General features: G+C 32.6%; 5 protein-coding genes across 5 annotated transcripts in view; all 5 read right to left on the bottom strand.

The window, feature by feature from the left end:
• LOC113523390 (tumor suppressor candidate 3) overlaps positions 1-25193 on the bottom strand; it is a 558159-nt gene that overhangs the window by 29273 nt on the left and 503693 nt on the right. The window lies entirely within an intron of this gene.
• LOC113510279 (bile salt-activated lipase-like) lies at positions 4774-7801 on the bottom strand. Its single transcript, XM_026893731.3, has 3 exons — positions 7563-7801; positions 5535-6793; positions 4774-5036 (listed from the first exon to the last, which is right to left on the bottom strand). Exons 1-3 carry the CDS (start codon positions 7755-7757, stop codon positions 4847-4849), a joined length of 1644 nt encoding a protein of 547 aa, XP_026749532.1. The 5' UTR covers positions 7758-7801; the 3' UTR covers positions 4774-4846.
• LOC113510281 (acetylcholinesterase-like) lies at positions 8575-11553 on the bottom strand. Its single transcript, XM_026893733.3, has 3 exons — positions 11218-11553; positions 9503-10749; positions 8575-8797 (listed from the first exon to the last, which is right to left on the bottom strand). Exons 1-3 carry the CDS (start codon positions 11410-11412, stop codon positions 8605-8607), a joined length of 1635 nt encoding a protein of 544 aa, XP_026749534.1. The 5' UTR covers positions 11413-11553; the 3' UTR covers positions 8575-8604.
• On the bottom strand, positions 13898-17612 carry LOC113510280 (bile salt-activated lipase). Its single transcript, XM_026893732.3, has 3 exons — positions 17193-17612; positions 15282-16534; positions 13898-14396 (listed from the first exon to the last, which is right to left on the bottom strand). Exons 1-3 carry the CDS (start codon positions 17385-17387, stop codon positions 14198-14200), a joined length of 1647 nt encoding a protein of 548 aa, XP_026749533.1. The 5' UTR covers positions 17388-17612; the 3' UTR covers positions 13898-14197.
• LOC113510278 (acetylcholinesterase-like) lies at positions 21363-24934 on the bottom strand. The gene is made up of 3 exons (XM_026893730.3): positions 24721-24934; positions 22186-23444; positions 21363-21849 (listed from the first exon to the last, which is right to left on the bottom strand). The coding sequence occupies exons 1-3, from the start codon at positions 24919-24921 to the stop codon at positions 21663-21665; spliced, it is 1647 nt and encodes a 548-aa protein (XP_026749531.2). The 5' UTR covers positions 24922-24934; the 3' UTR covers positions 21363-21662.

Raw genomic sequence — 25193 nt, forward strand, 5'->3', positions numbered from 1 at the left:
ATGGCTGGCCATTAATTTTAAATGGCTATCTCTCTCCATTAAAACGAGGAAAGACACGGTGTGTACAAAATAATTAATTATAACTGAGAGATTACAAATTTTGTAATATTTTAAAGGTTATTGTCGATTTTAAATTGCGCGGCGGCCATAAAGTTTATTAAAGTTGTTATAATTTTACAAGTTTCATAATAATAAAGTGTTTTTGCGTACTTTTAAACGAATAATTTGGCCGGCAGCACACCTTTTTTTATACAACTTAGAATGGCAAACAAGCAGACGGCCCACCTGATGGAAAATGGTAACCGTCGCCTATAGACATAAGCAGTACCATGGACATAACAGAGAATACTGTTTCGCCTATGATAACCCCCATGCGTTGCTATTCCTGAGGACTCAGGTGTTATTCCTCTGTACCCTGTAAATTCACGCCATATCGCACCCTTCAAACCGAAACAGCTATGCAAACACAACTGCTTCACGCTAGAAACACGAATGGGACAGAGGTACCCAAGCAATCGACTTTTGTACAAAGTCTCCCTCTGGTATAATTTTTATCCGATATCTTTGTAATCTATATATTTGTGTAACGAGATATTAATTAACTCACTGCAATGCGAGACGTTGTGACTCAAAGCGCCGTACGCCCCTGAAGAAGACTTCTGAATGAAGTCGAAACAATTGTCGGAAACGACAAACATACAATGAGTTCATTTATTTCCTATTACATATGTATATGTTATACATATGTATATGTACATATACATATGTATATATGTTATGTACTTTCAAATTTATGTTTTTTTTAATGGGTAATAATGAAAATCTACCAGAGGGAGACTTTGTACAAAAGTCGATTGCTTGGGTACCTCTGTTCCATTCGTGTTTCTACCGTGAAGCAGTTGTGTTTGCATGGCTGTGTTTCGGTTTGAAGGGTGGGATATGGCGTGAATTTACAGGGTACAGAGAAATAACATCAGAGTCCTCAGGAATGGCAACGCATGGGGGGTATCATGGGCGAAACAGTATACTCTGTTATGTCCATGGTACTGCTCATGTCTATAGGTGACGGTTACTACTTTCCATTAGATGGGCCGTCAGCTTTTTTGCTATTCTAAGTTGTATAAAAAAAAATGGTCTGCGCTTGCGCTATCGGTACATGATGGTGGAGTACTAGTAAGGGATGATAGGTGAGGATGAAAAGGTCAGTTAGCCTATCGTGATGATTATATCTAAAATTCAGCACGGTGACTTCCAGGGAGGACCACGTGAAGGTCAACCTGACATGATATATTGCTAGCAATGGGACTGGTACTGGTAAACGACTCTTTTTGCATGTTAGTTTTTCAACCTGTCTTGTGAAATAAAATCTTAAATGTTTAAAAATGCATTTTTGCATTTATGATTTAATTTATAAAAAATGAAACTATTAAACTTTTAGACCCTTTTGTATTTAATATTCAGTTAGTGGATGCCATATTTGGGTTGTTATAGTTAGAGAAGTTATTATCTACGAGTAGTTGGTATTATCAAGTTTCCGGATAGTTATAAACTCGGTCCGGACAAATGAGAGACTCGGGTTCGAATCAAGTTAGAGTTAATCGATCATATTCTTCTAGATGGAACATCAAGTGTAAAAAACGTCACAAAAACAATCAAACAATTATACATTTTTTGATGTTTCAAGTAAAAATTTTAATATTTTAATACTAAGGTGAATGTTTTTGTTATTCATTTATCATTATTTCGGCCGGTAACTGTCCACTGCTGGACATAAGTCTTCCCCATAAGGGAAGTTTTGCTAGTAGTTGCCACGCTTGGCAGGCGAGTTGGCAACCGCAGTTAGGCTTTGTTATTCATATTCATGCTTTATTTGGACGAACAGTCTTGATCAAAAGGTGATCTATGAGAGAAATTCACTTATCTGCTTACGAAACAAAAAATTGGACTGTTTTTTGTATAGTATTTATAGACGTAACATATATGTTTATTAAAATATAAGAAATTCCAATTAAGTTCGGTTAAAACTTTAATATAAAATTATAAATTTAATGTAATTTTTTTTTAGAGAATCTAAAATAAACATAATTATTATAAATACCTAAATGACGTTCTTGTTTCTGATCTGAGATCTACAATTCACAGCGATATCTATTAAATTGAATAGAGGAACTAGATTTAATTAAAACGTTGATTCGTTGACACCAATATTGTAATGACTAAAACAATTATGAAATGTCAATGAAAAACGCTGAGTGGGATCAGTTTTGTAGTACTAAACAAATTTGGAAAGTTGAATTTTCGCTGCGACATCGTCTCCATCTACGAACACCAATATCTTTGGTTTCTCTATATACAATTATTTATCAAATGAGTATAGGCATATATATTTTACTTACATTTTTCTATTTTTATCCGCTATTTCGTACTCACAGATTTCAAAAATAGGAAAGCCATGATTTTTTTTTGATGGATGAAAATGGAATGGTAACTCCGCTTGCGCTAACGGGATACGCTGGCGGAGCACCAGCGAGGGGTGATAGATGAGAATGAAAACAGGCCAGTTAGCCCATCGTGATGAATTTATTAGGAATTAACCATGACAGTTTCCAGGGGGAATCGCGTGGAGGTCGATCTGGTTGATTGCTAGCAATGGGATTCTCAGTTTCCATTACTAACCCTTTCCCCCCTAAGCCAATGAATAAGATTACTTCTAGATGATATATCAAGTTAAAACATAGGTAGATTTTAAGTTAAACCTTGAGGAATATTTTTTTATACAGCTTAGAATGGCAAAAAAGCTGACGGCCTACCTGATGGAAAATGGTAACTGTCACCTATAGACATGAGCAGTACCATGGACATAACAGAGCATACTGTTTCGCCCATGATATCTCCCATGCGTTGCCATTCCTAAAGACTCAGGTGTTATTTCTCTGTACACTGTAAATTCACGTCTTTCTCTCACCCTCCAAACCGAAACACAGCCATGCAAACACAACTACTTCACGGTTGAAACACGAACGAGACAGAGGTGCCCAGGCAAACGACTTTTGTACAAAGTCTCCCTCTTGTAAAACCTAAGATTTACCAATGTACAGACTTGTACAGTAACATATATGTATTATATATACATCAATATAATTGCCAACTCGTGTGTAAACAGACCGTAAAAAGCTTAAAGGCTGTCTGCCTCATTTTAACAGTATGACATACCGAGCCCTTAAGATGAATAGACTGCCAGAGTGCTTTTTATTTGAAGGGGCTGTGGGGGGAGGGAAGGGGGGGGGAGCGTGAAAACAAGCCGGTGTTTCTTGCGACCGCAAACGATAAAATATGACGCGGCAAAAACTAAATTAATGGAATCGTCGCCGACGCCTCATATTTAATTTCAATGGTTCGCATTTGCGATTGTTTTAAAAAGTCCATTAGCAAATTGTCAAGTGAAATGGGAGACGCGGAATGAGATGATATTAAAAATATTTCTCAATAGTTGCGCGGTGGCACAGTGGTATGTTTTATGTGTTATAATTTAGGAACGTATCACTTGTGGTAGTAATTAAGAGGTATATTCTCTGTATCCTTTTTAATTCTTAGTCTTTTACATCGTCTTCATATCAGCTGTTAACTGAAAATAGGCCTCCATATAAGGGGGTTTGGCTAGTAGTTGCTACGCTTGGAAGGCAGGCTTTTTTCATGTAACCTAGAATGGCAAACCAGCTAACGGCCACCTGATGGATAGTGGTAACCGTCGCCTATAGACATGAGCAGTACCATGGACATAACAGAGTATACTGTTTCGTCCATGATACCCCCCATGCGTTTCCATTCCTCAGGTGTTATTCCTCTGTACTCTTTCTCCTTCTGGTAATATAATATACTTGTAAATAATATAGGTGAAAGAATTTTTATAATCAGTTGAATAGTTTTTGAGTTCACCCATTTCAAATTAACAAACGGATAGTCAACTTTTTCCTCATTATATTATTAGTATATATATAAATATATTTTATATTAAATTGCTGTTATTTAATTCACATTATAAATATCGATTACCAGGAACTTTTACAAATATTGTAACCATGTAATTACCCGCATAATGGAATAAATCCACCATGAGTGGGGATTATTAATTCTCACAGTTAATAGAAAACTGTCAAAAACTGGAGGGCATTAATTTTACACGCCATTAGGCGAGCTCGGCTCGAATCGAACGAACGATATCTTATACGATATTATTTCTGACGCTATTCCGTTAATTACTTGTGTCGAAAAAAGGCCGAGGGAACTGTTCGAGTTATTATTAGAACGATGCTAATAAAGCTATTACAGGTTTATTCCTTTGCTCATCGATCATTTGTCGGTGAGGGCGTGATTGTGTTGGTTGGTGTAAGATATTTGTTGTGGACTTATTATTTTGCAATGCATTTCCATGGCCGCGAGCATTGCTTGGGTACCTCTGTCCAATTCGAGTTTCAACCGTGGAGCAGTTGTGTTTGCATGGCTGTGTTTCGGTTCGGAAGGTGGGATATGGCAATGAATTTACAGGGTACAGAGGAATAACACCTGAGCTCTCAGGAATGGCAACGCATGGGGAGTATCATAGGTAAAAAGATATACTCTATTACGTTCACGGTACTACTCATGTCTATATGCGCCGGTTACCACTTTCCATCATGTGGGTCGTCAGCTTGTTTGCATTGTATGCATTCTAAGTTGCATAAATAAAGTAGAATATTATAGTTGCAGAATTCTAAGATTATTAAAAACTACATAATGTGTTATAATGCCTTACGTATTTAGATTTATTTGAATGAATTTACATGTAATTGTTAAGTCATCAGGTTTATTAGATTTCTTCAAAGCCTTTCTGTGCTTCGTTGTTCATCTTGTAAAATAAGTCCCAAAATGCAACTCTGTCATTGAGTGGTCTAGATTTTAGGGACAGTTCCGAATCTATACTCAAGTAATAGTAATTATCTTTTGTCAGTGGAGTCCACGTGACTGGCAGTAGATCTGATGTCTCCGGTGTGGGGTCACTGAAAAATAAAAGAAAAATATAGTTGATTCTTACAGACAATTAATATTTTCACTTAAAATTATGTTTCTGAATATAGAATTGAAATAGTGTTAGACGTATATAAATTTTTTTGTTATTTAATTAAATATAATAAAACAATAGTGTTATATAAAAAGAAATATAATTGTAATATATTTTTCCTTAAAGTCCGTTTTAGAAAGCAATTAACTAATAAGAACTTAAGTGATATTTCTTGACTTGAAAATTAAGACAAAGTATTTCTGAGCCGTATTGATCAAATTGTGTTTACAAAACATGAATATAATTAGATTAATAAAATTAATGTCACTAGATAGATATAAATATTAAAAAAAAAATGTGATGTTCGCGGAGCAGTTCATGTTTTTAGTTAATGGTCATATCTACCTACTAGTTGCACCAATTGGGAATTCTTTACAAATCATCATCTATGATGATTCACAGATATATTTGTTGCTGATCAATTTTACTGACTTACCCGTATTTAGCAAAATTGGCCCACATAGTAGTCATTCGGTTTAATACAAGTACATCTTGTGGATTTTCTTCAGTAAGGAATGGCATATCGAACAAATATCCCAACTCATCAGCATGCAGCGCACCTTCTACAGTAGAGTTGAGACTTATTTTATTGTAATTTCTTCCACCACTATATGAAAACATGTAGTAATATATGTTCCCAGAGGAGCTTTCCATATATTTTCTAATACTCCTTTGAATTGGTTGAGAATAAGTAAAATCAGTATCAAATTTTGCAATCTCTTCTATTAAGTTTATACTAATTTTTTCATCACCCATATAGAAATGATGAATAATATTCTCTAATTCTGCAAGTTCATTTTCGTCAAAAGTAAACATACTTTTTAGTTTGTCACGTATCAAAGTGAAACCTTCAAAATATTCTGGTCCCTCGTTTACATATTCATACAATCTTTCTTTATTATTAAATCCTATGAGTATTGGTAATCCCCTCGCTTTTGGTATTTTTGCGCTGATCCAATGTTTTGTTAAAAATGGTTCGACATTATCGAATTCCTGTTCCACGCATGGCTTAAAAATCATATTTAAAGCTCTTGCAGCAGAAATTACTGAATTAGAATCTGTCTGAGCAAGATAATTTAAAGCATCAGTTACAGAGTCAGTTTCAAAACCAAGGAATTCTGCTATTTTTATAGGAGCAAATTTATCTGGTTCATCTGGTGTTTGCATAATTCTAGTAGCCAAAGATGTTCCACTCTCCATAATAACACGATTGAAAAGATTTTCAGAGTCAGACAACAGGTGAAAATCTACTGATATAGAACCAGCACTCTCTCCAAATAATGTTATTTTACTAATATCACCACCAAATGCTCCTATATTATCTCTGATCCATCTCAAAGCTAGTAATTGATCTCTTAATCCTTGGTTACCTGGTACTTCTGGTATATCTAGACACATAAAACCGTAGGGTCCAAGACGATAATTAATTGTTACTAAAATTATGTCTTGTTTCAATAAATATTTAGGCCCGAATTCTATTTTTCTTCCACTACCGGTTGCAAATGAACCGCCATGAATCCAAGCCATTACAGGTACTCGATTTTGGGTACTAGCTGAATTCGGTACATAGATATTCAAATATAGGCAATTAATGTTGCCCACATTACCTTCAGAAGACCCGTATTGAGGACATAACATCAAAGAATCGTCGTAAGCTTCATATACACCTTCAAATTTTTCATAAGGAACTGAAATCTGGAAATTAAGTATTTTATTAAGTTTGTTAACATTTGTATTATTTTGTACTATAATTGAAAATAAACTGGAAACGTCAGGACAATAATTCATAACAATATTACAAAATTAAACTATTAATGATTTATACAGTTTATTAACAAAGAAACACAGATACGAGTATATTCCAACTGTATAGATATAAAGACTGAGGAATAACTACATGGAACAGATAAAAGAAAGACTAGGTGTCATGTCGTATAGGGAAGTCAAGGATATGGCCTGGAATAAAACTGGCTGGAAGAAGATGCATCAATTAATTGCACCGACAAGAGGAAACTCTTAAACGTTTATCCGATTTTTTCTGTCTTGCCAAAAAAATTTGATAAACATATATCAATATAATAGACTATGTTTCCGCAGTCCCTCTTACGATATTTGGAGAACAAAAGACGAAAGATTGTATTGTCACTCGATCGCTACACAGATTAATGGCATTTGTTCTTGATATCAATCTGTTTTTCGTATCAGCTTTTAATTGTTAACTGCTGAACATAGGCCTTCTTCAGAAGGAGGGTTGCCCGTAGTTGCAACGATTGGCAGGCAGGTTGACAACCGTAGATAAATTTTTGTTGATGTTTTAAGAGAGACGCTGCTGTTCATCTCTCGACCATTATGTTACCTTGATCGCTTCTTACGATACCCACGAGAAAGGAAAAAGTTTGCCGTCTAGTCTCCAGACGGTAAACTATACAAATATTACTACAGAAACTTATATTAATAAACTTACCCCAAAAGGATTATTCTCGTTGACTTTGGCAAACGGTACGCCAAGGAACATGGAATAATCACCGTCAGAAGCTCGTAGACCTCTTATTAAGCCAGCATTAGAATCAACTAAAGGATCTAATCGTAAATTATTACTTCGAACATGTCGTATAACAAAAATTGAAATTAAAAAGAGAAACTTCATTGTCACATACATCTTTCAGTTAAGATTTCTTGTCACTGACTACATGAGATTATTGATAAATATGTTGTGGAACTATTTATTGCGTAAGATCAGTATGTCAAATATCTGCCAGATCAATTTGAGATATGATTTCGCCGAACTACTCATATTATTTCATATGTGATATGATAGCTATCTAGTTACGTAAATATTGTCCATTTTTTTGATAAGGTTGAATTTGATTTTATTTATTTTTCAATAATCAAACGATTTTTGGGCTTAAGGACTTAAGATATTAACGTCAAAATATTAAACCCCATTTATTTGAATATCATACTTAGATTATTCCCTTTATTTGTGTTTTACGATGTTGCCTTTTGCCAAATTTCATGCTTCTAAGTATTCTACTTGAGTTATCATCAACATCATATCAGCCTTTAACTGTCCATTGCTGAACATAAATCTCCCCAGTGGCGGGTATTGCCAGTAGTTGCCATATTTGCCCGGTGGATTAGCAACTGCAGTTAGGGTTTGAAGATGTTTTAATAGGGACGCTGCTGCCTATCCCTCGTTCTCAATTAGTCGTCTCTTACGATACGTAAAGGAAAGGAAGAGTTGACCTATTCTATACCGGGACTACTACTTGAATATTTAATATTAATTTCAGTTTGATATCTCCACGCGTTTCTGAGAAAAAGGGTCTTAACAGATGGACTGATAGCTAGACAATAAAGTGTTCTATAAGGTTTCCATTTTTCCTTTAGAGGTACTGAATTCTAGAAATGAATGTGAGATAAATGTTTGTCTTTGTATGGGGAGAGAAATCATATATTTTAATAAAAATTAAATATTAAACAATATAATTATCAATATTTTATTTTTATAAGTTTTCTTCATAGCCTTTCTGTTCCTTTTTATTTGTTTCGTAAAATAAGTCCCAGAATGCCATTCTCTCGTTGAGTGGTCTAGATCCCATGGCCAGTTTTGAATCTATATTTAAATAATACCACTTATCTTTTGTTAGGGGAGTCCATTTGACTGGCAATAGTTCTGATGTGGCGGGTGTGGGGTCACTGAAAACAAAATTTATATAAAAGATACATATTATACAGCGCTAGCGTACAGTTTATACAAAAGTCGTGTGCAAGTGCCACTTATATTTTTCCTTCCACTAAGTAGTAGTCCTCTTTTTATACTACCAACTGGGTAGAAAGATCTTTATTCACTAATCGCTATCCATACGCCCAATGTGACTTAACATTGGTCAACTTCTAATCTACGTCTTTAACGTCAGTTTGGAAGCTAAATATGATGTTGGATCCATCCTCCTTACCTCTGAAATGATTCCTTTGTTTTTTGGCAAATTTTGACAAGTACATTCTAAATAGTAGTAATTATACTGGCACTGTTTTACTGACTGCCTATCATTACTAATACAAACAGACTATTAGTAATGGAGTCTAACATTTTTCCTTGGAAGTAATATAGGATTTAAGGTCGACCTGCGCGCGGTTCTCCATGGAAACCAGCGAAATAAAAAAAAGTATTGCGAAATTAATCATCATGGACTAATTGACCTGCTATCATCATCACCTATTATCTCGCTCTGCCAATACATACTGATAGCACAGATGGTATCACCATTTCAGTTATACTCATTAAAAATATCAATAACATTACTACTAATGTCTAAGAAAAGTTCACGAAGATTATGACTAAGGAAAGATACATACTACACAGACGTTATTTTCATTTTGCTATTTCATATTGTAACTTACCTATACTTAGCAAAATTTGCCCACATTGTTGTCATTTGTTCTACGATAACCAAGTCTTCTGGATTATCTTCAGGAAGAAATGATAAATCGAATAAATATCCAATTTCATCAGCATGAAATGCACCTTCTTCGGTTACATTCAGGGTCACTTTGTTATAATTTCTTTTACCACTATATGAAAACATATAATAGAATATATTTTCAGGTACATTTTCTATATATTGTCGAATACTTCTTTGAATAGGATGTATATACGTATAATCAGAATCAAAATCACCAATCTTATCTCTTAGTTCTATACTCATTTTACTATCTCCCATATAAAAGTGATGAATAATATTTTCCATTTCTGTAAGTTTGCTCTCATTAAATGCAAAAGTTTGTACTAATTTATCATGTATCACATTTAAATTGTCGAAATATTCAGATTGTTTTGTTGCATATTCAAACCATCGTTCTTTATTATTAAATCCCAAAAGTATTGGCATCCCTCTAACTTTTCTCGTATTCTCATTGATCCAAGGTTTAAGTATAAATGGTTCAACGTTACTAAACTCTGTTTCCACGCAAGGTTTAAAAATCATATTAAGATTAGTTGACGCGGCAATTATTAAGGTAGAGTCAGTTAAGGTCAGAAAATTCAGCGCTTCAAGTACAGATTCTGTCTTAAAACCCAGAAATTCTGCTATTTTTATGGGAGCCATTTTATCTGGTGTTTCTAGAACAGTTGCAGCTAATGCTGTACCACTCTGCATTATTACTTTATTAAAAAGATTATCATGCACAGATAAAAGATGTAAATCTACGGATATCGCACCAGCACTCTCTCCAAATAATGTTATTTTATTAACATCACCTCCGAATGCTTCGATATTATTTTTGACCCACCTCAAGGCTAATAATTGGTCCTTCATTCCTTGATTACCTGGTACCTCCGGTATATCGAGACACATAAAACCGTATGGCCCAAGACGATAATTAATTGTTACTAAAATTATATTTTGCTTTACTAAAAACTTGGGGCCAAATGCCGATTTCTTTCCACTGCCAGTCATAAATGCTCCACCATGAACCCAAATCATTACTGGTAAGCGGTTTTGGGAACTGGCTGAGTTCGGTACATAAACATTTAAGTATAAACAATTTATATTTCCCACTATTCCCATTTCTGATGAGTGAGGGCATAACATTAATGAGTCATTGTATGCTTCATAGACTTTATCGAATTTTTCTTGTGGAATTGACACCTAAAAAAGTGATATTTGTGAAAATACAAGAGAATTTAAACAGGCAGATTGAATTGTTATAACGTTGAGATGTATCCAGAGAGAGACTTTGTACAAAAGTCGATTGCTTGGGTACCTCTGTCCCATCCGTGTTTCTACCGTGAAGCAGTTGTGTTTACATGGCTGTGTTTCGGTTTGAAGGATGAGATATGGCGTGAATTTACAGGGTAAAGAGGAATAACACCTGAGTCCTCAGGAATAGCAACGCATGTGGGGGGTATCATGGGCGGAACAGAATACTCTGTTATGTCCATGGTACTGCTCATGTCTATAGGCGACGGTTACCACTTTCAATCAGGTGGGCCTTAGCTTGTTTGTCATTCTAAGTTGTATAAAAAAAAAATAATAATCTTTGACATTCAGTTCTCTCTACTCATCTCCAAGGTGATGTGAAAATAGATAAATATGGAATTATTCAAATTTACTTACCCCGAAAGGATTACTCTCGTTGACCTTAGCGTATGGTATGCCAAGGAACATAGAATAATCACCGTCAGAAGCTCGTAGACCTTTTATTAGGCCAGCATTAGAATCAACTAAAGGATCTATCCGTAAATTGTTACTTCGAACATATCTTAATACAAATATTAAAACTACAATTAGCAACTTTATTGTCACATACATGTTTCGGTTTGGATCTCTTGTTACCGACTGTTTATTGATAAATATATCTTGACACTTTGTTGCGTAACAACAATAAGGTAAGTGTACCAATTCATGAGCAGATAATGTGTTTGTAGATTTTATATAATAATTTTTAATGTTTGTAGATTGATTTATGATTATTCAATCGATTTAAAAAAGAAATAGTTTCTCAATTCTGTTGTATTTATTTTTTTTAATATTTGTAACCTCATAACTTATTTAGTTTTAAATCGATTTGGAAAATTATTATTTTTTTATCTGAACCGATATATTTACAGACTAGTTTCATAAAAAAAATATTATCAAAATCGGTGCAATAGTTCAGTTTTTAAATCAATATTTTTATCAAAAGTGAAGTAGATTTTTTTGTGAAACACCATTTTAATTTAGAAAAGTCATTGTAATATTATTTATTGTAAATTAGGTATTTATCATAAATTTAATATCTTTGTAATTATTACTTTTTAAAGACGGGTATCTTCGAAAATAACTATTTTTTATAGCTCTTGAACGCTTATATACTAGTTTGTGTTAAACATTTTGTCATTTCTCTATTACAAAAAATTAGATAAAGAAATGTCGAGACACATATAATAGCTATAAAATAAAATAAATAACATACCTGTCAATTCAATCTGATACCAATCAGATCTATCAAAATTACATTTACAATTCACTAAACAATTAACTAATCACAGTTAATATATATATATATATATATATATATATATATATATATATATATATATATATATATATATATATATATATACATATCTCTATCTATATATATATATATATACATATCTCTATCTATATATATATATAATCCCTATGGACACATTCTCCTTTCAAATTCTCAAGGAGGAGGAGGATAAGTCCTATGTATACTTTTGCTATAATCTAATGTCTATACTATAAGACGTATACAGTATTTGATACACTTGTGGAGCTGTTGTAAATAAAGGTCCCCCTTATCAATTATGTATTACAATAAGTGATAAAAAAAAAAAAAACGTGTAATGCGGTTACGTAACAACACATAAACATATAGATAAAAACACATGTGAATAATAAAATGTATTATTTAGTATAGAAACAACTATTAGAACTGTTTATTAAATGTACATTGATGAAGTGAATGTATGAAATTATGTATTTTTTTTTAATACAGGTCATGATTTTAAATACATTATCGGGACTTAATGCGATGTAAAACTTTTTGCAGGTAAATAGTACCTACGTACCTGCTTCTTTATTGTGGACGTTTTGACGTCTTTTTGCGATGACGACGTGGTGCAATCCACGTCGAATACTGAATAAATAAATACTGTTTACCTCCAAAAATTTCTCATCGCGTTAAGCTTCTTATGCAACTTAGAATAGCAAACAAGCTAACGACCCACTTGATGGAAAGTGATAACCGTTGCCTATAGATATGAACAGTACCATGGACATAATAGACTATACTATTTCGCCCATGATACCCCCCATGCGTTGTCATTCCTGAGGACTCAGGTGTTATTCCTCTGTACCCTGTAAATTCACTGCCATTCCACCCTTCAAACCGAAACACAACTGCTTTACGGTAGAAACACGAATAGGGCAAAGGTGCCCAAGCAAACGACTTTTGTACAAAGTCTTCCTCTGGTAAAAGTAAAGTCTGGTAAAGTCCCAATAGTGTATTTAAAATATGTGTAAACAACACGAAAATTTAAAATAACAGGTCAAGATTATTTACTAAGAACAATGTTTTACCCGTGACTTAGTCCGTGTGACCGGAATACTGTCTTATGTCTTTCTTATTCCCAAGCATATTTTCCCAATATATTCCCAAATATGAGTTGAGTATACCAAATTTCGTGAGAAACCAGCGAAATCGTTCAAAATTTAGAACTAACAAACAAATAAAAAAAAAAACAATTTTGATTTCTATAATATTATCGGTAATAAAGTAGTAATTTTATTAGTAAAGACAAGAATAACTTTAATGGATATAAAATGAAACTGATTTGAATGGAATTGTGTACACAGATAAATTATATTCTAATTTTACAAGTAGGATAATTATATATATTCTTTTTTATACCACTGAGGTGGCAAATAAGCATACGGCCCACCTGATGGTAAGCGGTTACCGTAGCCTATGAACGCCTGCAATATCAAAGGTATTACGCGCGCGTTGCCGACCCTGAAGAAACCTCTTTACTCCTCTTTTGAAGAACCCTGTGCTGTAGTCTCTTGGGAAAACCTCGGCAGGGAGCTCATTCCATAACCTGAGTGTTCGTGGTAGAAAACATATATATATATATATATATATATATATATATATATATATATATATATATATATATATATATATATATATATATATATATATATATATATATATAATATATTTCATTAAATATTATATTACTGATTCATACATAGTTCAAGGAATTATTTACTAAACTAAAAAAGGCAAATGATATACAATTTTATTGAGTAAAATATAAAAAAATAATAATGCTTATTGTAATTTTAAGACATCAAAAACAAACAAAATATGAATATGAAAAAGTACTATTTATATTGTGTAACTATATTTAAAAAAATAAAAGTAATAGAGATAGTAAAGGTATATGAGATACTAAATTTAGTATAATTATTTTGCATTTTCCGGATGCAAAACATACGGGATATAGCATATGATATTATATTTCTCTGAAGGAAGAATTCCGAAAAAAAAATAAGTAAACATATCCTTTTTATTAAGATTATTTTATATTTCTGAGTTTCGATCATAGCCTTTCTGTTCCTTTTTATTTGTTTCGTAAAATAAGTCCCAAAATGCCATTCTCTCGTTGAGTGGTCTAGATCCCATGGCCAGTTCCGAATCTATATTCAAATAATACCACTTGTTTTTTGTTAGGGGAGTCCATTTAACTGGTAGCGGTTCTGATGTGGCGGGTGTGGGGTCACTGAAAATAAAATTTAAGTAAAGAAATAACTCCAAAGATACCACAGACCATCGTCTAAATTGAGCTTGAATTAAAGTAGAGAAAAGGTGATATACATACTAAAATATTTTTTGTGTAAATACATGCAATAACAATACTTTTAAAATAGATCCAGACGCATTAATGAAAACATATGTTTGTATTATATTATGTGTGGATTAAATTCATAATAATCTAAAGACAACCTTTAAATTGATACAATAAAATGCAAATTGTATTGTAAAACCGCTGCACTACGTTTTGATACAATGTTACAACAATTGCCTTAAATTAATCAAATTTACAAAATACTATCATCATTAACTTCCTATCCTTATCCCAATAATTGTTTGGGGTCGGCGTAATATGTTTTTATACTTATCCATATTACAAAAAGATTTGGCTTATAGTTTTCAAACCGGCCTGTCTGTCTAACGTAAACTCTTCTTAGGAATGCATTTGTTGGTGGTTTTTGTCACCTACGGTATGGAAAATATTGAGGAAAAAGGAAGATTACGTTGCAAATGCGTAAAGAAAATTGGTAAATAAGAGGAATAAAGGACTTACGTGGGAAAGGAAAAGGGTGGGAACAATGCAGTTGCAGAAGACTGGGATACTGCAGCGGCTAGGGAGGTCGGGGTCGCATACCCGTATGCCCTTATTCTATAATCGGACAGATTTCTAAAGAAGGACATTCCTGACACCAAAAATATATAATGACGCAAATTTACAAAATGCTATATAACGAGGAAAACTCTTAACACGTGTAAGCGAGGAACGAATGCAAAATTTGGTTTTTAGAAATTACAAAGCATCTATGGAACTGTAGAGATTACTCTCAATTAAAAATTTCATATTGTTACTTACCCATATTTAGCAAAGTTTGTCCACATTGTTGTCATTTGTTCTACAATAACCAAGTCTTCTTGATTATCTTCAGGAAGAAATGACGCGTCGAATAAATATCCAATTTCATCACCATGAAAAGCACCTCCTTCGGTTACGTTGAGAGTTACTTTGTTAAAATTTCTTTTACCACTATATGAAAACATATAATAGAATATATTTTTAGGCGAATTTTTTATGTAGTGTCGAATACTTTTTTGAATTGGATGTATATATGTATAATCAGAATCAAAATCACCAATCTCGTCTCTTACTTTTATGCTTATTTTCCTATCTCCCATATAAAAGTGATGAATAATATTTTCCATTTTTGTAAGTTTGCTCTCATTAAAAGTGAAAGTTTGTACTAATTTATCATGTATTACATGTAAATTATCGAAATATTCAGCTGGTTTTGTTACATATTCATACAATCGTTCTTTATTATTAAATCCCAAAAGTATTGGCATTCCTCTGACTCTTTTCGGATTTGCATTAATCCAAGATTTAAGTATAAATGGTTCAACATTACTAAACTTAGTTTCAACGCACGGTTTGAAAAGCATATCAAGACTATTTACGGCGGCAATAATTAGATTAGGGTCAGTTGTAACCAGGAAATTCAACGCTTCAGGTACAGATTCAGTTTTAAAACCAAGAAATTTTGCTATTTTAATAGGAGCCAATTTATCTGGCTTTACTAAAATAGTGGATGCTAAGGCTGTACCACTCTGCATTATTACTTTATTAAAAATAATGTCATGTACAGATAAAATATGTAAATCTACTGACATCGCACCAGCACTCTCTCCAAATGCAGTTATTTTATTAACATCACCTCCGAATGCTTCGATATTATTTTTAACCCACCTCAGGGCTAATAATTGGTCCTTCATTCCTTGGTTACCTGGTACCTCCGGTATATCGAGACACATAAAACCGTATGGTCCAAGACGATAATTGATTGTCACTAGAATGATATTTTGTTTTACTAAAAACTTGGGGCCGTATGTCAATTTTCTTCCACTGCCAGTCATAAATGCTCCACCATGAATCCAAATCATCACTGGTAGACGGTTTTGTAAACTAGCTACATTTGGTACATATACATTCAAATATAAGCAATTTATATTTCCTACAGTGGTGTTTGATGATTTTTTATATTGTGGACATAGCATTAATGAATCATTATTCGCCTCATATATTTCTTCAAATCTTTCTTGTGGGATTGAAACCTGAAAGGTGATGCTTGTGAAAATATTGTATTTTGAGGTACTTGCAACAGTAGAAAAATGGAAAACATTTTTTCTAAAACAAGATCGTTTTTAAGTGTTTTCTATGAATACACATCGATCAGTTACGCTATGTATGTATGTATGATAAATTAACCTTAATTACATAAATAAATTTATGGTATTGCACTTGAATATGTTTACTTCTAAATCCTTATAATGTAATATCTAGATTGGTTGTTCTATTTTAGAATCTAGAGCACCTCTTTTGAACGAAAATACATTATATTGGAGAGTAAAGAAAATAAATCAAACGCCACTTTCTGTCTGGTGGACCGTCTATTTGTTTTCCATTCTAAGTACTATAAAACAAATGATATTTACAATAACTTCTTTCATAATATGTGTAGATCAATAAATTCTAAATTTATTCCGAAGTTTATAATCGATAACTTTAGGAGTTGGTGTGATATGCAACACTGTGCCTGACGAACGGATGAACAAAATTGCAAGGATTCTGAACTGGGCATTTTGAATTAAACCCAAAAATATCACAAAAAGTAATGTAAGCAAAAATATTTTGTACGGTAAAATTATGCTAAAGTTTTATAAGAAAATATGCAATTATTACAAAATGGTAATACGATTTCAATCCACTTACCCCAAAAGGATTACTCTCGTTGACTTTAGCATACGGTATGCCCAGGAACATGGAATAATCACCGTCAGAAGCTTGCAGGCCTCTTATTAATCCAGCATTTGAATTAACTAAAGGACCTTTTAGTAAATCGCTGCATTGTATACATTGAATTGTAGTGAGCAAAATTAGAAACCGTAACTGCAGTTCAACATACATTTTAGTCTTTTATTAAAATATCTCTTATGATGACGTTACTTGGGACAATTTCAGCTTATAGCAGAAATACGAGTAGATTTAATGCCGTCTCATGGCGAGACATCGAACTAAGCAATTAAAAAATAAGTAATAAATTTCAATTTTACAATGTATACAGTTTGCGATACAGTTCTATACGGCGCTAATGAATCCGATGCATCGGCGTTGACTATTTCTTTCTGAGCAAGGTTGCGACATATAGTGGCTCAAAGTAGTGATGTACTTTTCAAGTAGTGATGCGCCGTGTGCTCGATACCAAAATCGATAATTATTAAAAAAGAATAGAATCGCGTTTCGAGCTTGAGAATTCGGACGAGCAAATAAGTATACGGGCATTCGAGTACTTCATCGAACTCAGTAATTTTTCAAATGATTTCTAAAATTTATTTTAATAAAAACAACAAATGCTCAGTAACTTAAATAATTTTGGCTAATTAAAGAAAAAAAAAAAACAAAGAAACTTTGAAAAAAAACAAGATTTTATGATAAAAATTAAATTAGTATTCGAGTACTGCAAGTACTCGAAACCTGCATTCGAACTCTGTATCCGACTCGAGTACCTTATAGTCGCTTAGGATAAATCATTATAGATATAACTGGCTTTGCCTATGTACATATAGACAAATAATTAAATATGTTTATTGCTACACAGATGACATAAACATAGAAAGTAAGAAAATATATAATTATCACAAACAAACATGTAATGCTATGAAAAGGTAAGTAATTTAATAATACAGTTCTATAGAAGGTATTGATAATGAAAAAAGAATGGAAAAGGTAACAATAGATAAAAAAAAAATATAAATTAGGAAGGAGGACGAAAACCGGGCGATTGATTTAGAAACAATAGCAAGGAAAATGTATGAGAGAAGAAACATCACGGTCGAATCTATGTAGCCAGATTGATTAAAAGAGATGAAGTAACTATGTACAATTTGTAATTATTTATCTCGGCTTTAAAGAAAGAATGGTTGAATATAAACTATTGTTCCTTTCAAAAAATGATACAGATTACAAAGATTAACAATATGTATACAAACAATATGAATAATTAATGACATAAACTTAATTACATAAAAGCAAGATAAAGAGGCAATAATGGGTGGCTTTATTGCTAAATAGCCACCTCTTCCAGGCAACCTTAGGACGTTAATTACGTTTTAAATTTCGGAATGGCCTAGTGGGCCAATGTTGTGTGTTGTCATTGTAACCTTAGGACGTCAATTACGTTTTAAATTCCGGAATGGCCTAGTGGGCCAATGTTGTGTGTTGTCATTGTAACCTTAGGACGTCAATTACGTTTTAAATTCCGGAATGGCCTAGTGGGCCAATGTTGTGTGTTGTCATTGTAACCTTAGGACGTCAATTACGTTTTAAATTTTGGAATGGCCTAGTGGGCCAAAGTTGTGTGTTGTCATTGTAACCTTAGGACGTTAATTACGTTTTAAATTCTGGAATGGCCTAGTGGGCTAATGTTGTGTGTTGTCATTGTAACCTTAGGACGTTAATTACGTTTTAAATTCCGGAGTGATCCACTAGTTTTCAAATTGATAGGAGTTATTCATTAGTTCGGTTTAGTTCTGTATCGCTCAGTTTGCTCCCACTTATCAGGCTATTTCTCTGTTCAATTCTCTGATTGCTCAGTAGCCAGATATTGATATATTTAATGACAAATTTGATATATTTTATAAATGTTGTTTAAAATTTTTAAGTTTGTAAAATAAACCTATGGCTCACTACACGTTTTGGTGTACTGTAAGTGTGGTAAGTAATTTATAAATTAATAAATTAATGCGTTCCATGACATAAATAAATATAATATGACTCATGATAGTTATTATGTACAATTGAATAACCTACTGATTGGAAAAGGAAGTTATAATGTATATTTATTTACAAATGCCACAGCCCGAGGACCTAACAGATAATGCACATTCTAATAATGGACTGATAATGAATGCCTATAGTATTAAGTTTGCCTTTTGTAACACGTTTTATTGGTCAATAAAGTTTAAATAAATATTTATTTATTTGACACTTTATTGCACCAGTAATACAGGACATGTTGAAGAATGTTCAATAAGTATAGTATAGTACAAAAGGCGGTCTTATTGCTAAATAATCGATCTCTTCCGGACAACCTTTGGATAGAAGGAATTAAAGAATAAATTAGTAGGTAGCGTATTAAAGAAAATTATACATTATATGTATATCAAGAGGTGGAAAGACTCGCAGAAAATCGTAGTGAGTGGCAAGAGTTCCACCGATAAGAGCGCACCTCATAAATAGGGTAGATAGAAAGATATTAAATTCAATTCAATTCAATTTATTTATTGCATTCTACAATATTATTATAAAAGATGTTATATATATATGTATATATATATATATATATATATATATATATATATATATATATATATATATATATATATAACACACATAATTTATGGTCGCAAATATGGAGCACTAAGTGATTATAAATATATTTAAGTACTCGAATCTACCTAACTTGGTACGTCATTAGCTACACGCTGTTCCAAAATAAACCTATCGTATTGACGCACATACATGTTTGCCGTTTTCCCTTTTGTATATAAATATTTTGGTTTTTCTCTATATGATGTTACGAATATTAATTAAATTAATTAACAATACCATCTGTTGACGTTAATATCATATTTTATTATTATTCAATTATTTTAATTCTATATCCATGTAGGTTAATTCTAATCAACTTTATTAAGCCTCATTAGATTGATATCATTTAATCCTCAAACAAAAAGAGATCTATTGTATAAATGAATGATTAATTTTCTCTTCCCAAAAGAAAGTAAAAAATAAAGGCTTGAGTAAAATTGAATATGTGAGACCAATTTTGTGAGAAACTGGTGTCAACAGTAGGTTTTGAAAAGACCTGTGTTACAAATCACCAGTGCTCCATCGTCATGGACTATACACTGTGTGTGTATGTGTAAGAGAGAGAAAGAGTGAGTGTGTGTCTATTTATCTATAAGTACTAGAGGGTGCAACTGATTTATAGAGTCAAAAGTGTGGGTATTCTAAGAAATATTAAAGTGTAGAATCGTTCAAGTAAATAACGTTTCCTAGATTGATATCTTCTTTATATTGATGGAGACAAGAGATTTCCTGTTTGATGGTAATAAAAAATTTTAGGTTTTTTTTTATGCAATATAAAATGGCAAACAAGCTGACGGGGCCACCTGATGGAAAGTGGTAGCCGTCGCCTATAAACATGAGTTGTATCAAGTATATAACAGAGTATACTGTTTCAGGTTTTATTCCTCTGTATCCTGTAAATTCGCTGTCATATCCCACACTTCAAATCGAAACACAGCCATTTAAACAAGGTATTTAATTATCTATATTTAGCAACTTGATCTGTGTAAGGGATATATATTTAACAAGCAATCCAATTGGTTATAAATGTGGGGGCCAAGAAAACAGAAGAAGTTTTGGGAGAAATTAGTGCGGAAAGCGAACGACACACTGAAATTTCTGTGTTTACAGCTACTTAGATTTGAATCGTAGTGTAATTGGGAGTGATTCAACCGTTAAGCTTTCACGTCTATATAAAGATATTTGTTTGTATTACTTATAGCACACAAATAACATCATATATCGGTAAATACTTAAAAAAAGAGGGGGAAAGGGATTGTTAGTAATGGAGACTGAGAATCCTATTGCTAGCAATATACCCAACCAGGTCGACCTCCTCGCGGTTCTCCCTGGAAACTATCATGGTTAATTCCTGATTAATTCATCATGATGGGCTAACTGGCCTGTTTTCATTCTCATCTATCACCCTTCACTGGTGCTCCGCCAGCGTATCCCGTTAGCGCAGGCGGGGTTACCATACCATATTAACCCATTAAAAATTATTACTTAAAAAATAAAATAAAAGAATACATATAAAAAAAAATTGTATATGTATTAAAAATAAACAATAATATAAAAACCAATTTCAAAAGTTTTAGAAAATTGTAGAATACCAGTAATAATATATCTAGTTTAAATAAGAAAATAAAAAGACAAATACACATTTCTTTCTAAAAGGCCGGCAGCATATTTGTAATTTATCCGGTGTTGTGGTTATTCATGCGCGGCGGTAGTCACCGTCAGGCGAAACGCATATTCGTTTGCCCCCTGTTATATAAAAAAAAATACCAATAATAAATATTTAAATCTAGTATACATATATTTACATGGTTATTATCCTTCAAACTGTCTTTGCGCATCTTCATTCAACTTGTAGAATAAATCCCAAAAAGCCATCCTTTCTTTAAGTGGTCTTGATTTAATTGATAATTCCGAATCTATATTTAAATAATTCCACTTGTCTTCTGTTAGAGGTGTCCATTTGACTGGTAATAGTTCTGATGTAGCTGGTGTAGGATCTCTGAAAGTACATGGACAAAATTTTATAAAAACTATTGATGTAACTACTATTGCTATTATAAAGATACTTAAATCATTTTTTTTTCTAAAATATCTCTATTGTGCAATGTTAAAATTATTATATTAGTAAAATTTAAAAAATTATGTACACAAAGCAATGTACACGATGTTGATGTTTCGAACTATCTTTATGAAATAGAGACAACTTTAATATCTGAAAGTGGTAAGGTTTTTAACACTTCTTTACTTTCTGCTTACACTGTAATAAACATCGTATTCGTATGAGAATAGATAGAAGTTTTAAATAATTGTATTTGCTATGCAAATAAGAACTTACTCGTATTTAGCAAAGTTAGTCCACATTGTTGTCATTTGTTCTAATATGAGCATATCTTTTTCATTGTCTTCAGAAAGAAATGATACATCAAACAAATATCCTATTTCATCAGTATGAAAAGCACCTTCTCCAGTGACATTATTTCGTGCTCTGTAGAAATTCCTTCCACCGCTATATGAAAACATGTAATAAAATATATTTTCGGCAGAATTTTCTATATATTGTTTAATACTTCTTTGAATTGGGTGAATATATGTACAATCAGAATCAAAATCACCAATCTCATCTTTTACAGTTACATTTATTTTTTCATCACCAAGATAAAAGTGATGAACAATATTTTCCATTTCCGCTAGTTCATTGTCATCAAAATTGAAAGACTGGTCCAATTTTTCATGTATGATATTCAAATTTTCGAAATATTCTGGTTTTTTTGTAACATACTGAGACGATCTTTCTTTGTTATTAAATCCTATAAGTATTGGCATTCCTTTTACTTTCGGAATTTCTGTGTTAATCCAAGGTTTTGTTAAAAACGGTTTTATATCATTGAATTCTGTCTCTATACATGGTTTAAATACCATATTTAGCGTATTGGCAGTTGTAATGACTAAATGAGAATCAATCTGAGCAATAAAATTCAAAGCTTCGGATACAGAGTCAGTTTCAAAACCCAAAAAATTAGCTATCTTTACAGGAGCTACTGTATCTGGTTTACCAGGTGTTTGTAATACCTTTGAAGCTAAAGATGTTCCACTCTGCATTATAACACGATTGAAAAGATTGTCGTGTTCAGCTAATAGATGTAAATCTATTGATATACCACCTGAACTTCGTCCAAATAAAGTTATTCTATTAACATCACCTCCAAATGCTTCGATATTATCTTTAACCCACCTAAAAGCTAATACCTGATCTTTCAGGCCTTGATTGCCCGGTACGTCTGGCGTGTGAAGGCACATAAAGCCATATGGGCCAAGACGATAATTGATTGATACTAAAATTATGCCTTTATTCACCAAATATTTTGGACCATATTCGGATATTCTTCCACTGCCGGAAGTGAATGATCCACCGTGAATATAAATCATAACAGGTAAGCGGTTTTGGGAATTAGCTGAGTTTGGCACGTAAACGTTTAAAAATAAGCAATTTATATCTCCTATTTTTATTCCAGAAGATTGATATTGTGGGCATAACATAAGGGAGTCATCATATGCTTCAAATACATTTCTAAACTTTTCCTGTGGTGTAGCAATCTGGAATGTAATTAATTATTGTATTAGGACTAATGTTAAATAATTATTTAACATTTTGATATTTATATTTTTTTATGCAACTTGGAATGGCAAATAAGCTGACGGTCCATCTGAAAGAAAGTGGTAACCGTCGCATATGGACATGAACACTATCATGGACATAACCGAGTTTACTGTTTCGTCAATGATACTCCCCATGCGTTGCTATTCTTGAGGGCTAAGGTGTTATACCTCTGTACCTAGTAAAGTCACTGCCATACTCCACCCTACCGAAATACAGCCATGCAAAGACAACTGATTTACAGTAGAAACACGAATGCGACAGAGGTACCCAAGCAAATGACTTTTGTACAAAATCTCACTTGGGTAAATTATATTATTCTGTTTTTCAAATTGAAATATAGTAAATTAATAATTAATATTAATTCATATTTAATTTGTAATATAATCTTTTAATTTTATTGTATATTAATTTTTATACATTTTGTGATATTTTTTTCGGTATTTTGCTTTATACATTTATAATCAACCAAGTGGATGATATGAAGTTAAACGAAAAAGGAAGGACCTTGATATTAAAATTAAAATTATTCGTAGTAATGTTACAGAGTAGGAAATGGTAATGCGAGGCAAGACGCTGTGACAAAAAGCGAAGAAACCCCTGAAGAAGACTTCCGGATGAAGTTGAAACAATTCTTGGGAACGACAAAACGCAGTGAGTTCATTAATTCCCCGTATGTATAAAGACATCGAATAAAAAATGTTTTAAAATAATAGAGTAGGAAATGTAGTATTTTTTCTAATTAATTTTACTAATAATATAAATATGAAAGTTTGTAAAGATATTTGGATGGTTGTATGTTTGTTACTTAGTCACACATAAACGGCTGAATGGATTTAAGTGAATTTTGGTATAGCAGACTATATCCTAATTTAAGACATTAGATACTTAATGTATCGTTTGCCTGCCTAACAATAAAAAATACCGATTCACGCGAATAGCACCGCGGGAAATGACAAGTAATATATACAATTGAATTTAAAAGACCTTTTACGTATCGGTTTACGTTATTTATATCGTTCACAATATTATAATTCTAAACAAAGTTCATAACAATTTTTGGCATACTTGGCTCATGGATAATTGTACTTTTGCTAATACATACATAAATATAAATCACGCCTATTTCTCGTTGAGGTAGGCAGGATATATAAATTATTTCAAGTAACTTACCCCATATATTATCGCATATTTAAATTATTTCAAGTAACTTACCCCAAATGGATTACTCTGGTTAACATTAGCAAACGGTATGCCTAGAAACATGGAATAATCGCCATCAGAAGCATGTAAGCCTCTAATTAATCCAGCGTTCGAATCTACTAAAGGGTCTAATCTTAAATTAATATTTTCCACACTGGTAATACAATGAATTAAAAACGTTACTAAAAATAACAACCGCTGTGTAGTCTCCATCTTTCAGTGAAGATGTTTCATCACAAACTGATACGGTATCATGCGAAGATTTATTATTTTTATCTAATAATGAGATTACAACGTTCAATTTATTCATTGGTTATAAAAATGTCTCGTCATCATCATATCAGCCGTTAACTATTCAATGCTGACCATAAGCCTGGTAAGAGGGAGAATTTGTACAAAAGTCGATTGCTTGGGTACCTCTGTCTCTTTCGTATTTCAACCGTAAAGCAGTTGTGTTTGCATGGCTGTGTTTCGGTTTGAAGGGT

The sequence above is a fragment of the Galleria mellonella genome, unplaced genomic scaffold (genome assembly GCF_026898425.1).
Source record: "Galleria mellonella isolate WM207_F2 unplaced genomic scaffold, CSIRO_AGI_GalMel_v1 utg270, whole genome shotgun sequence".
NCBI lineage: Eukaryota > Metazoa > Arthropoda > Insecta > Lepidoptera > Pyralidae > Galleria > Galleria mellonella.

Excerpts from the sequence above, each read along its gene's own strand:
- LOC113510279 (XM_026893731.3), bottom strand. The coding sequence starts at position 7,757 with ATGTATGTGACAATGAAGTTTCTCTTTTTAATTTCAATTTTTGTTATA. Across the intron at positions 6,794-7,562 it reads ACGAGAATAATCCTTTTGGG|ATTTCAGTTCCTTATGAAAA; the intron begins GTAAGTTTATTA and ends CTTAATTTCCAG. Across the intron at positions 5,037-5,534 it reads GCCAATTTTGCTAAATACGG|TGACCCCACACCGGAGACAT; the intron begins GTAAGTCAGTAA and ends TTTATTTTTCAG.
- LOC113510281 (XM_026893733.3), bottom strand. The coding sequence starts at position 11,412 with ATGTATGTGACAATAAAGTTGCTAATTGTAGTTTTAATATTTGTATTA. Across the intron at positions 10,750-11,217 it reads ACGAGAGTAATCCTTTCGGG|GTGTCAATTCCACAAGAAAA; the intron begins GTAAGTAAATTT and ends TCACTTTTTTAG. Across the intron at positions 8,798-9,502 it reads GCAAATTTTGCTAAGTATAG|TGACCCCACACCCGCCACAT; the intron begins GTAAGTTACAAT and ends TTTTGTTTTCAG.
- LOC113510280 (XM_026893732.3), bottom strand. The coding sequence starts at position 17,387 with ATGTATGTTGAACTGCAGTTACGGTTTCTAATTTTGCTCACTACAATT. Across the intron at positions 16,535-17,192 it reads ACGAGAGTAATCCTTTTGGG|GTTTCAATCCCACAAGAAAG; the intron begins GTAAGTGGATTG and ends ATCACCTTTCAG. Across the intron at positions 14,397-15,281 it reads ACAAACTTTGCTAAATATGG|TGACCCCACACCCGCCACAT; the intron begins GTAAGTAACAAT and ends TTTTATTTTCAG.
- LOC113510278 (XM_026893730.3), bottom strand. The coding sequence starts at position 24,921 with ATGGAGACTACACAGCGGTTGTTATTTTTAGTAACGTTTTTAATTCAT. Across the intron at positions 23,445-24,720 it reads ACCAGAGTAATCCATTTGGG|ATTGCTACACCACAGGAAAA; the intron begins GTAAGTTACTTG and ends ATTACATTCCAG. Across the intron at positions 21,850-22,185 it reads ACTAACTTTGCTAAATACGA|AGATCCTACACCAGCTACAT; the intron begins GTAAGTTCTTAT and ends ATGTACTTTCAG.